This window comes from Rhinoderma darwinii, chromosome 8, assembly GCF_050947455.1.
Source record: "Rhinoderma darwinii isolate aRhiDar2 chromosome 8, aRhiDar2.hap1, whole genome shotgun sequence".
NCBI lineage: Eukaryota > Metazoa > Chordata > Amphibia > Anura > Rhinodermatidae > Rhinoderma > Rhinoderma darwinii.
The window spans coordinates 7,147,439-7,160,601 of NC_134694.1; the positions used below are offsets into that span (position 1 = coordinate 7,147,439).

Below are 13,163 nucleotides of genomic sequence, written 5' to 3' on the forward strand. Positions count from 1 at the left end.
CACACAGGATAGGATTAGATACACAGCTCAGCAGACAGTATCACACATCATAGAATTAGATACAGCGGATCAGCAGACAGTATCACACATGATAGTCTTAGGGTATATTCACATGGGCTATTTTCAGCCGTTTCTCGGGCCGTAAACTTCCTGAAAACCGGCTTAAAAATCGGAAGCAGAACGCCTCGTTTTCCAAAAATGGCACGTAAAAAGACGTCCGTGAAAAAGAAGTGCATGTCACTTCTTGGGACGTTTTTGGAGCAGTTTTTCATTGACTCTATAGAAAAACTGCTCCAAAAATGGCCGTAAAAAACGCAGCGGAAAAACGCGAGTTGCTAAAAAAAAGTCTTAAAATCAGGAGCTGTTTTCCCATGAAAACAGCTCCGTATTTTCAGACGTTTTTGGTTAAGTGTGTGAACATGGCCTTAGAGATACTTGGGTAGCAGCAGTGTCCACCAGAAGAGCGTGCACGAGTTCTCTATAGAGAGGGGGGTCTGGCAGCGGCGCATCTCCTGTGAGAATCTAACATTCCCCATCTTTCTATCCCCCATTGGGGGAGATTCGGCCGATGTTCATCTTGTGCATGGGGGCCACTAAACACTGTCAGGTCTGTCCTGTAATCAGTAATTACAAGTTACACTAATTACCATTTCCTTTGTCCCGTTATTGTGTGAGCTCCGGTGGGGTTACTATAGCAGCCGAATGTAGACGTATGCAATCAGCGCAACGCACCAGCAGCCACGCTGGTCACTGTGTATGGTCCTTTCTGGGCCACGTCCGAGACCAGGTCTCCCTCCTGACTGTAGGCCCCGACTCCCAGCAGATCCATTCTATAAAACACAATCAGTCACGGTCAGGATTTTCTGCTGATACACGAGATGTACAGGAATAGAACGACATTGATAGAATTGTTATAAAGTTTCACAAAGGTCTCAAGGAAACCGCACGAAGCGGACACAAGTGTAATATCGAGATAAAATGACCAAATTCGTGTGTGTGTGTGTGTGTGTGTGTGTGTGTGTGTGTGTGTGTGTGTGTGTGTATACACTGGTCCTTCTCAATGAATTAGAAGATCATCAAAAAGTTAATTTATTTCCGTAATTCAATTCAAGAAGTGTCTCATATTCTATAGATTCATCACGCACGGAGGGATCTATTTCCAGCATTGTTTTCTTCTAATGTTGATGATTATGGGAACAGTTACTGAAAACCCAAAATTTAGTCTTTCAGCAAATGACAATATTGGGTGTTAGTTGCAGATTGTCGCCTCCTGGTGACGCTCTAATCAGCGAATCAACACAAAACACCCGCAAAGGTTTCCTAAGTCTTTACAATGACGGGTCTGCTGCTCCGTGTCCACCGTCCTGTTATCAGATGACGGTAAGGCTGGGTTCACACGAGCATGTTCGGTCCGTAAAGGACGGAACGTATTTCGGCCGCAAGTCCCGGACAGAACACAGTGCAGGGAGCCGGGCTCCTAGCATCATACTTATGTACGATGCTAGGAGTCCCTGCCTCTCTGCGGGACAACTGTCCCGTACTGTAATCATGTTTTCAGTACGGGACAGTAGTTCCAAGGAGAGGCAGGGACTCCTAGTGTCGTACAGAACTATGATGCTATGAGCCCGGCTCCCTGCACTGTGTTCTGTCCGGGACTTGCGGCCGAAATACGTTCCGTCCATTACGGACCGAACATGCTTGTGTGAATCCAGCCTTAATGTTGCATTTCATTTGGAAATCTCAGTCCCGGATTCTGGAGGAAGAGTGGAGAGGAGTCAGTCCTGCGGTCCAGTGTGAAGTGTCCGCAGTCAGTGATGTTTGGGGCCGTGTCATCTGCTGGTGCCGGTCACTGTGTTATATCAGGTCCAGAGTCAGCGCAGCGTCTAGCAGGACATTTCCCGGCACTTCATGCTTCCGTCTGCTGACAGCTTTATGGAGATGCGGATTTCATTTTCCAGCAGGACTTGGCACCTGCCCACACTGCCAAAAGTACCAACACCTGGTGTAATAACCACAGGATCGCTGCGCCTGATTGGCCAGAAAACTCCATAGAGAATCTACAGGGTATTGTCAGGAGGAAGATGAGACCCCAGACCCGCAGAGGAGCTGAAGCCGCTATCAAAGCAACCTGGGCTTCCATAACACCTCAGCAGTGTCACAGGCTGATCGCCGCCATGCCACGCCGCATTGATAACCCCTCCGCAGTGCCACAGGCTGATCGCCGCCATGCCACGCTGCATTGATAACACCTCAGCAGTGCCACAGGCTGATCGCCTCCATGCCACGCTGCATTGATAACACCTCAGCAGTGCCACAGTCTGATCACCTCCATGCCACGCCGCATTCATAACACCTCAGCAGTGCCACAGGCTGATTGCCCCATGCCACGCCGCATTGATAACCCCTCAGCAGTGCCACAGGCTGATCGCCCCCCATGCCACGCCGCATTGATAACCCCTCTGCAGTGCCACAGGCTGATCACCGCCATGCCACTCTGCATTGATAACCCCTCCGCAGTGCCACAGGCTGATCGCCGCCATGCCACGCTGCATTGATAACACCTCAGCAGTGCCACAGGCTGATCGCCTCCATGCCACGCAGCATTGATAACCCCTCCGCAGTGCCACAGGCTGTTCACCTCCATGCCACGCCGCATTCATAACACCTCAGCAGTATTGAGGGCAGATACTGGACAGACTTTTCAGTAGGATAACATTTCCGTATTAAAAATAATTTTTGAAATTGGGCTTATATAATATTCTCATTATCTGAGACACTAGAGGGGGTCCTATTAAGTCCCACAGAAACTTTACCGAAGTGTCGGGAGTGTGAATAGACATTGCGTCCTGGCTGGAGGCGATGTCTATTCACTCTCAAGACACCTCGGTAAAGTTAATGTGTGAGTATGTGACTGCACATCATGATCTCGCGAGATCACGCTGTGGTGCAAGAACTGCTAAAAATTAATGGATAGAAGTGTATGACGCTGATTAGTCACTGATTGGTCAGCCTCATACACTCCTCTGTACCCCGCCCAGTTGGTATAAAGGTAAAACACGCCCACTTGTCTATTAAGAAACGAATTAGCATAAATCTAAAATAGGTCATAACTTGCTCAAAAATGATCGTTTTTCACATTATGTAGGAGACAGGGCACTTATAATCTGGTGACAGAGTCTCTTTAAGGCCTGTTCACACGAGCGTATCAGATTCACACGCGTGAAAAACACGCGTGAATCGGGTCCGTGTGTGTTGCGTTATGCACCAGCGTGCTTTGCGAGGGGCATGCGTTATTCACTCGCAAAGCACGTCTTTTTTTTTTAATTATTATTTTCAATCGATTTGATGTGTAAATCACGCACCGCACACGGGTGTGCGATGACTTCAACGGGCGCGTAGGTGCGTGGTAACGCACCAATATAGGACATGCAGTGAGTTTTACGCGACGCACTCACACTGCGTGAAAAATCACATGTGTGAATGGCTCCATTGAAAACAAAATACTGGAAACTAAGCATGCTGCGCCATTGTTTCTGGTAAAACTGTAGACACCGTGACGGAAACCCAGAAGAACCCATTAAAGTCAATCGGTTCCGACAGGCGCCGATGGTGTCCGTCATGCAACGGAGCCCCCGCTACCAGTATTTTCGCTGTTCGTCTCCTCTGACGGAGCAGAACAACGGAATCACAAACGCAGATGTGAACAGGACCTTACGGATTTTTTGTTACCTTAACCCACAAAATGTCAGCCTGGGCTCTAGGGATCCGTACGGTGATATTATTTTAACTTTCTCATCTGAAACTTTTTTTTATTTTTGCAATGTTGTCCCTATGTTGTCCCTATGTAAACACTTGCCACCTTTGCTGGAAGCCGGATCCCGTGCCGGGCAGGGATACAAAGCGTTGCCAGGTATTAAGAAATGACCTGACAGACAAATGCTAATTGTTCGGTTGCTAACGGCTTCTGTTTGACATGACGACGGTCCACTATGCAGGTTTCTGTAGATGTCACACTGTAGGTATGTGATACGGGATATTAACCACTATGGCTGCCATAGGGGCTCCCACGGGGGTATGCCCCAGTCCTATATGGTAAATTGCCTCGTTTTGTATCCCCTGCTCTTGTATCACTGAACATAAAACCGTATCTCCCTCCCTTAGCTTTAGCCGCAGCCTCTATACACGGGGGATAATCACCTAAGTACAGACATTTTTTTAAAAAAAACGACCAACATTAGCGTGGCGCCGACCAGGGTCCTAAAGGCACCAGAACAAGTTTTGCACCCATATAGTAGTTAGGCCCCCCATATTGTGGTTAGCCCCCCATATATTGGTTGGCCCGCCATTTAGTGGTTAGCCACCCCCCATAAAGTGGTTAGCCACCTCCCATTTATTAGTTAGGCCCCCTTATATAGACTATAGCTTCCCATATAGTAGTTAGCTCCCCATATAGTAGGTAAGCCCACCATATAGTGGTTAGCCACCCCCCATTTATTAGTTAACCCCCTCCTATAGTAGTTAGGCCCCCATATAGTGGTTAGCCCCCCTTATATAGACGATAGCTCCCCATATAGTAGGTAAGCCACCCATATAGTGGTTAGCCCCCCAAATAAAGTAGTTAGGCCCCCCCATACAGTAGTTAGGCCCCATATAGTGGTTAGTCCTCCCTTATATAGCGGTTAGCTCTCCATATTGTAGTTAGGCCCCCATATATAGTGGTTACACACCCCATGTAGCAGTTAGGCACCCCCATATAGTAGATGGCCCCACCCATATAGTGGTTAGCACCCTATAGAGCAGTTAGGTGCCCCCATATAGTGGTTAGTCCCCCATATAGTAGTTAGGCGCCCATATAGTGCTAGGCACCCCTTATACAGTAGTTAGCCCCCCAATATAGCAGTTATGCACCCATATAGTGGTTACCCACCTTATATAGTGATTAACACCCCCATATAGTAGTTAGGCCCCCATATAATGGTTAGCCCCCTTATATAGAGGTTAGCTTCCCATATATTACATAGTTACATAGTTACATAGTACGGCTGAAAAAAGACACATGTCCATCAAGTTCAACCAAGGGAAGGGAAAAGGGAAGGAAAAATTTCTACACATAGGAGCTAATATTTTTTTGTTCTAGGAAATTATCTAACCCTTTTTTAAAGCCATCTACTGTCCCTGCTGCGACCAGCTCCTGCGGTGTCTCCTGTCCCTGCTGTGACGGCTCCTGCGGTGTCTCCTGTCCCTGCTGTGACGGCTCCTGCGGTGACTATTCCATAGATTCACAGTTCTCACTGTAAAGAAGCCTTGTCGCCTCTGCAGGTTGAACCTTTTTTTCTCCAGACGGAGGGAGCGCCCCCTTGTTTTTTGAGGGGGTTTTACAAGGAACAGGATATCACCATATTTTTTGTATGTGCCATTAATATATTTATATAAGTTAATCATGTCCCCCCTTAGTCTTCTTTTTTCAAGGCTAAATAGGTTTAGTTCTTTCAATCTTTCCTCATAACTTAAATTCTCCATGCCCCTTATTAGCTTCGTTGCTCTTCTTTGTATTTTTTCCAACTCCAGGGCATCCTTTCTATGAACTGGAGCCCAGAACTGAACTGCATATTCTAGATGAGGCCTCACTAATGCTTTGTAAAGTGGCAATATTACATCCCTGTCCCGCGAGTCCAGGCCTCTATAATACACGACAATATCCTGCTGGCCTTTGAAGCAGCTGATTGACACTGCATGCTGTTATTGAGTTTATGATTTACAAGAACACCCAGATCCTTCTCAACAAGTGAATCCGCCAGTGTAGCGCCCCCTAGGACATATGATGCATGCAGGTTGTTGGTACCCAGATGCATAACTTTACATTTATCTACATTAAACTTCATTTGCCAAGTGGATGCCCAAACACTTAGTTTGTTTAAATCTGCCTGTAATTCATGAACATCTTCCATAGTCTGAACTATATTACATAGCTTGGTGTCATCTGCAAAAATAGAAATAGTGCTATTAATCCCATCCTCTATATCATTAATAAATAAGTTGAATAATAGGGGTCCCAGCACTGAACCCTGGGGTACACCACTTATAACCGGGGACCATTCAGAGAAGGAATCATTGACCACAACTCTCTGGATACGGTCCTTGAGCCAATTCTCAATCCAATTACAAACTATATTTTCTAAACCTATAGTCCTTAATTTACCCATTAGGCGTCTATGGGGGACAGTGTCAAATGCCTTTGCAAAGTCTAAAAACACTAAATCCACAGCGGCCCCTCTGTCTAGACTTCTGCTCACCTCTTCATAAAAACAGATTAGGTTAGTTTGACAACTTCTGTCCTTAGTAAAACCGTGCTGGCTGTCACTTATAATGCTATTTATTGTCACATAATCCTGTATATAGTCCCTCAATAGCCCCTCAAACATTTTCCCCACGATGGATGTTAAGCTTACTGGTCTATAATTACCCGGGGAAGACCTAGTGCCCTTTTTGAAAATAGGCACCACATTTGCCCTGCGCCAGTCCCTTGGCACTATACCAGTCACTAGAGATTCTCTGAATATTATGAAAAGGGGGACAGAAATAACTGAACTAAGCTCTTTAAGAATTCTAGGGTGTAACCCATCTGGTCCCGGAGCCTTGTGCACATTTATTTTATTTAATTTAGCTTGGACCATCTCTACATTCATCCAATTCAGTATATCAGCCGATATATTAACAGCACTGGCACCGGCTACATCAGCTGCTCTTTCTTCTGTTGTATATACAGAGCTAAAGAACCCATTTAGTAACTCTGCCTTCTCTTGATCCCCTGTGATCAACTCCCCATTACCATTATCTAGGGGTCCTACATGTTCAGACCTTGGCTTTTTTGCATTTATATGCTTGAAGAATTTTTTAGGATTTGTTTTACTATCCTTGGCCACCTGCCTTTCATTTTGTATTTTTGCTAATTTTATTACATTTTTACAGATTTTATTAAGCTCTTTATATTTTACAAAGGCTGCAGCTGTACCCTCAGATTTGTATTTTTTAAATGCCCTTTTTTTGTCATGTATTGCCCCTTTCACAGAAGGTGTAAGCCATGTGGGGTTTAATTTGAGTCGTTTATACTTATTACCTGTAGGAATAAATTTTGCACTATAATAACTCAAAGTAGATTTGAAAATCTCCCATTTATCATTTGTTCCATTATTTGACATTAGTTCTTCCCAGTCTATTTCCTGAATTGCAGCCCTCATCCTGGGGAAAGTAGTAGTTAGGCGCCCCCATATGGTGTTTAGCTTTCCCATATAGTAGTTAGGCCCCCATATAATGGTTAGCCCCCCTTATATAGAGGTTAGCTTTCCCATATAGTAGTTAGCCCCCCTCTTGATAGTTCCCATTTGCGCCAATGATATATATATATATAAAAAAGACAATACACCCGCCTCACCCCGTTCCCACGCGGATCTGAGGTGCGCAGGCCACGTCCTCCCGACATCTAGTAGGCCACAAGCCTAAACCAGCCTGCGCCTTACCAGAGGGAGTGCCGGGCAGGAGACAATGGCTCTCCCCTCCGCCATAGTAAGCGGGCTGCTCGCGGTGGCACCTCTGGCATGTACCGGGCCCCTCCCCCAGCATCTTGTGGTATGGGCTCCGCTACGGCGGTAGTTCTAACACTGGCGCCAACACAATCCTTGTTTTTTTTTATTATTAATTGGACATTTTCTGTAAATATCATATGGACGACCCGTTAGAGAATTATCTCCGTGTGGTCGCGTATAAATTGACCATCCCCCCTTTACTGAGGGTGTAAGAATTCACCTCAGATGATAGTAACTTCCATTGGAAACCATGGTCACAGCTTGTGTTTAGGAATGTGTTTCTATTTAATTCACTATGTAGTGTAATGGAAGACAACCTGTCTGAACAAGACAGGTTTCCAGGATAAACAGACCGAGAGAGGCCTGAGTAGCGGGAAACCACACGGATCTCTCGCTACTACCAGCCAGTAACCAAGGCCCCATGGAAACCGAAGGTGACGTAAGAGATCGTCTCAGTCATTACACTGCGCAATATGGATGCCGTAAAACCCGTCTGTGAATAGGCACTTGGCAACAAATGACTTAGCTCTTGGCGCCTGAAGCGCATTGCGGTGGTTACTAAGACGCTGACTTGATCCCGCCTCCTATCGGCGCAGGTGGACCAATCAGGCGGCCAGTCAATCATTTGAATAGGACCAATCCGTGCGTGGTTGTGGCGGGAGTAAGGCGACTATGACAGCTGACAGGCAGCCAATCAGATCACACTTATGCTAATCTAACGTTTGAATGGCAATCTCCCAGGCAATGCCTGACTTCTAAATTAGCCCGCCTATTTCCTGTCGTCCAATAGGAACCCAAAACCCTAGTTCTCCCATCCGCAGCAACGTCTGGACCCGGCTATAAAAGTGGTGAGTAAGGCGGTTGAAATCAGTTGCTCTCATAGCCTCCACGGGAAAGGATCTTACATCGTAGTCATCTGGCCCCACGCACGTCGTAAACATGAGGGAAATCGTTCATCTGCAGGCTGGACAGTGCGGCAACCAGATCGGTGCCAAGGTGAGTGCTCGGAAGATTTTTTTCCTATCTGCTCTGGTGAAAAGGGACCTTTCAAAACAGCTGCCTCATTCATAGCGTAACCTCGAAAATGGCGGCTGACAGTGCCTTAGCCGCATTGCGGCTGTTTGTTTGGCCCTCATACAGGGTGTCATCCGGCTTTCTGAGCCCGCTTCATCTTCATTGTGTAATATTTAGGGTTTCTTTTCGTCACGTAGTCACTATTCGCCAGCATTGCGGGGGTTAAGGCGCTGTTTCAACGGCCTTTCCCGCCCCAGTGCCGGCAGTCACGTGGTGCTCAGCCCGTGGGCGTGTCCGGGCGCAGGACGGTTGGAGTGGGCGTGTCTCTTTCAACCTGTCGAGGTACAGGTTACATATTTCAAATGTAATGGTATTTTGGCGGGAACGTAAATAACCTGCAGGCGCCATGTGGTCAGGTATAAGTAAGGGGGGAGGGGTGTTACCTGGATGTAATGACGTCACGTTTGGAGTGTAATATCTTGGTGTTCTTACAAGGCTTGGTCGTTGTTTACACTAGGTTATGTGAAGACCGCGGTATGACTCGCCTGCGGTGTTTTCTGTCCTTCAGCATCTTCTGAGTCATAGTGAACTACCCACTGAGGGGCTCTGCAGTTCGGGGAGACGTTAATTGAAACATTTGGTGGGGCCCTGGTGCATAATGTTTTGTATAGGACTATCCTATATGGGATCTGTATAATTACATGTATGGAGGCGTTTTCTTATCTATTTCTGTGCAGGGACCCCCTTTAATACTGTTCAGATCGGACGCCCTCCATTGTTGAGGATCCTGCAGTTGGCTCTGTATGGAATGACTATTTTGGGGCTATATTGCTGGTGACTCAGGAGTCGGGGTGTAGTGTCACCCCCATTACCCGAGTCATCTTATCTGCACCCGTTCCCTGTAAGATCCATTATTGACACATCTGCGGTGGTGATTCCCGTCCTGGTGCGTTGGCTCGTAGCCCAGTGGCCGCCGCCTCGTCCTGTATGTAGATCAGCAGAATAACCGACTGATTTTAATAATTTATTTCCTTTAGTTCTGGGAGGTGATCAGTGACGAGCATGGCATCGACCCAACTGGCACCTACCACGGGGACAGCGACCTCCAGCTGGAAAGGATCAACGTGTACTACAACGAAGCGTCCGGTGAGCTGTTCCTCAGGATTATTGTACCGCTGAATTGTTACTTGGTGTTATCCGTATACGTGTGTGTGTGTATATATAATCTATCTCTATCTCACTGCTGATGGTGTCCTGTTACCTGCAGGTGGCAAATACGTTCCCCGTGCGGTCTTGGTGGACTTGGAGCCGGGTACCATGGACTCCGTGCGTTCTGGACCTTTCGGACAGATCTTCAGACCTGACAACTTTGTGTTTGGTAAGTGGCCTGACGTCTTGTCGCTGATATCTGTGTTTGAGGGGCTATGGCTGTGTTCACACTGAGTTTTTTTTGCAGGCGGAAATTCTGCATGCCGATTTTCGCAGGGTTTTTGCCTGCGGCCATTGAGCGCCGCGGGTATAAAACGCAGCAAAATACGCTTTCTCTGCCTCCCATTGATGTCAATGGGAGGTAAGAGGCATTAACATTCGCAGATAGGGCATGTCCCTTTTTCCCGCAAGACTGTTTTTCCGCTTGCGGGAAAAAGACTCATTACAATCAATGGGAGGCATTTTCAGGCCGTTTTTGAGTTGTACGGTTTCCGCGTCCACTCCGTATGAACATAGCCTAATGGTGCGTGCAAGTTACTATGGGATAGCTGGTCTGTAAAGGAGGGTCGGGGACATGTTATAATTGGAAAGCTGGACTGTAAAGGAGGGGCGGGGGATCATTATGGCTTTGTATCTAGTCAACAGGGACTTATCAATGTGCATCCCGGGTAACTAACCTTTGACATGTCAGAAGTTTTTGATCGGTGGGGGGTCCAATCACTAGATCACCGATCACTAAAACAAAGCAGCAGAGTTGCTCGGGTGAGCGCTGCGCTGCTTCATTTCTGTTTTTTGGGACCGTGTACAGGCTCAATAGAAAGTCTATGGGTCCGTACATCGCTCGTTCTGCTTTCCAGGGAGAGAGTTGCTTTGCTGCTTCGTATCTACTCACCACAGCGCTTTTGTAGCTTCCTTTTTAGTTATTGTTTGGGGTCTTAGTGCTCAGACGCCCCCCCCATGTCAAAATTTGACATGTCAAATGCTTATTTAACCCTTAATCGCTTGCTATAGGCATCTCTCGTTCTGACTTTGCTTCCTCCCTGGTGTCAAGGCTTGGATGGTAATTGTCTTGTTCTTAAACAGGCCAGAGCGGTGCTGGAAACAACTGGGCTAAAGGACACTACACAGAGGGAGCAGAATTGGTTGACTCGGTATTGGATGTTGTACGGAAGGAAGCAGAAAGCTGTGACTGTCTCCAGGGTTTCCAGCTGACCCACTCCCTGGGTGGTGGCACTGGCTCTGGTATGGGTACACTCCTTATCAGCAAGATCAGAGAAGAATACCCAGACAGAATCATGAACACTTTCAGCGTTGTGCCCTCCCCCAAAGTGTCTGATACAGTAGTAGAGCCATACAATGCCACGCTGTCTGTCCACCAGCTCGTGGAGAACACAGACGAAACCTACTGTATAGATAATGAAGCCCTGTATGACATCTGCTTCAGAACCCTGAAACTCACCACCCCCACCTATGGTGACCTGAACCATCTGGTATCAGCCACCATGAGTGGCGTCACCACCTGCCTGCGCTTCCCCGGCCAGCTGAACGCTGACCTGCGTAAACTGGCTGTCAACATGGTGCCTTTCCCCCGCCTGCACTTTTTCATGCCCGGCTTTGCACCACTCACCAGCCGTGGCAGCCAACAGTACCGTGCCTTAACAGTGCCCGAGCTGACGCAGCAAATGTTCGATGCCAAGAATATGATGGCTGCCTGCGACCCACGTCACGGCCGCTACCTGACCGTCGCCGCCGTGTTCAGAGGCCGCATGTCAATGAAGGAGGTGGATGAGCAGATGCTCAACGTGCAGAACAAGAACAGCAGCTACTTCGTGGAATGGATCCCCAACAATGTCAAGACAGCCGTCTGTGACATCCCACCCCGAGGCCTGAAGATGTCGGCCACCTTCATCGGTAACAGCACCGCCATCCAGGAGCTGTTCAAGCGCATCTCCGAGCAGTTCACGGCCATGTTCCGCAGGAAGGCTTTCTTGCATTGGTACACCGGCGAGGGCATGGATGAGATGGAGTTCACAGAAGCCGAGAGCAACATGAACGACCTGGTGTCCGAATACCAGCAGTACCAGGACGCCACAGCCGAGGAGGAGGGAGAATTCGAGGAGGAGGCTGAGGAAGAGAATGCATAAGACCCCGCTCTAACAGTTGTAAATTATGTTCAAAGCCGTAGCGACTCTCTGCTCTCCTGTTTTTCTTGATGTTCACGTTTATTTGTGTGTTTTTTTTTTTTTTCTCCTGTTCCTCATTTCATGCTGTACAGAACCTTACACCAACATTAAAAAAACAAAAAAAAAGCATTTTTCATAATGTCTTGTCCTGGGTCTTCTTACAGAGGGGACTTGATGTACAGCTGCCTAGTTGTGTCTCCAAAGGTTGAGCCAGAGGTGTCCCTGAAGCCTGGGGAGAAGAAGACACTAGTGAGTACAGGGAGACGTGTTCAATGGTCTATGCAAGAAAAGCTGAAGCCTAAGTAGTCGGCTGGGGGTGGTGTATTGTGGATCCAGAACGCGGGTGATGCCATTTATGTCTGAGGATATCTAAGTTGCATCAAATCCACACCACTAGGGCTAAATGGTTAGGCCTCCCTGCAGCCAGTCAAGGTTTGCAAGATCTCTGTAATTTTACTCTGCCCCAAATTGTAAGGCAGCCCCTTATCCGCTGTCTACTCCACATTTCTGGTAAGTAGCGCCAGTGTTGTCTGTTACTAATTTTCATTTCCTTTTGTACAATTTTTTTTGTTTCACTCTTTCTTTTTGGCCTGTCCTGTAAAAATGTAATCCATGCCTTTTGCCTCTAGACTCTATAGTGAGGATTGAAAGGTGTGAAAGGGTCCGATGTGCAATATGTGATCTAGTGCTGGGGCAAGTGGAAACCAAAGGGGAGTTATACTGTAAAGGACCTCAACAGCTTAAATGCCATTTGGGCTGTACTAGGACAGTGGCCCCATGAAAGTTACTCACCCGGTACAAAGCCTGTGTATTTTGGCAACAGACCAGCGGGGCTATAGATTCTAGCTTTTGGCCAGTAAGTTGGTTTCAGTCTTCGTTCCGAGCTAGTGAGAGGATCTCTAATCTGAATCTGAGAGAGATGACATGCTCAGAACAGACCGTATCTGGTTCCCACTGCAGGTTTGGGAGCGCTCAAATTGACATTGAATCCTGGTACATGCAGCTGGGGGGGGGGGGGGTGTCACGCTGTAGCTTGTGAGGTCCACTGGTGGCATCAACTACAGCAGAACAGGTTGCTAGCCCTATACAGTACTAAAGTTTAGAGAAAATTTAAACTGGCGCCCCCCAATGTCCAATTAAAACAAGTTATGCCAAGTTCAGAGTGACTACCATC

The 13,163-nt window shown here is 47.3% G+C and overlaps 2 protein-coding genes across 5 annotated transcripts in view; one reads left to right on the plus strand and one right to left on the minus strand.

Annotated features, from left to right (window-relative positions):
• Positions 1–8,386: 8,386 nt before the first annotated feature.
• TUBB4B (tubulin beta 4B class IVb) lies at positions 8,387–12,128 on the plus strand. Its single transcript, XM_075834835.1, has 4 exons — positions 8,387–8,579; positions 9,635–9,743; positions 9,865–9,975; positions 10,890–12,128. Exons 1-4 carry the CDS (start codon positions 8,523–8,525, stop codon positions 11,948–11,950), a joined length of 1,338 nt encoding a protein of 445 aa, XP_075690950.1. The 5' UTR covers positions 8,387–8,522; the 3' UTR covers positions 11,951–12,128.
• Positions 12,046–13,163, minus strand: part of CIMIP2A (ciliary microtubule inner protein 2A) — a 10,248-nt gene continuing 9,130 nt past the window's right edge. For 2 of the 4 annotated variants that reach the window (XM_075834838.1, XM_075834837.1), the window contains exons 6-7: positions 12,782–12,899; positions 12,047–12,218 (exon numbers count right to left, since the gene is read on the minus strand). In XM_075834838.1, coding sequence (XP_075690953.1) covers positions 12,148–12,218; positions 12,782–12,899 — 189 coding nt within the window. In that variant the 3' untranslated portion in view covers positions 12,047–12,147. Of the gene's footprint in view, positions 12,219–12,781; positions 12,900–13,163 lie in introns of all 4 variants that reach the window. The other 2 variants (XM_075834839.1, XM_075834840.1) reach the window with 2 other exon arrangements.

Excerpts from the sequence above, each read along its gene's own strand:
- TUBB4B (XM_075834835.1), top strand. The coding sequence starts at position 8,523 with ATGAGGGAAATCGTTCATCTGCAGGCTGGACAGTGCGGCAACCAGATC. Across the intron at positions 9,744-9,864 it reads GTACTACAACGAAGCGTCCG|GTGGCAAATACGTTCCCCGT; the intron begins GTGAGCTGTTCC and ends TGTTACCTGCAG. Across the intron at positions 9,976-10,889 it reads ACCTGACAACTTTGTGTTTG|GCCAGAGCGGTGCTGGAAAC; the intron begins GTAAGTGGCCTG and ends GTTCTTAAACAG.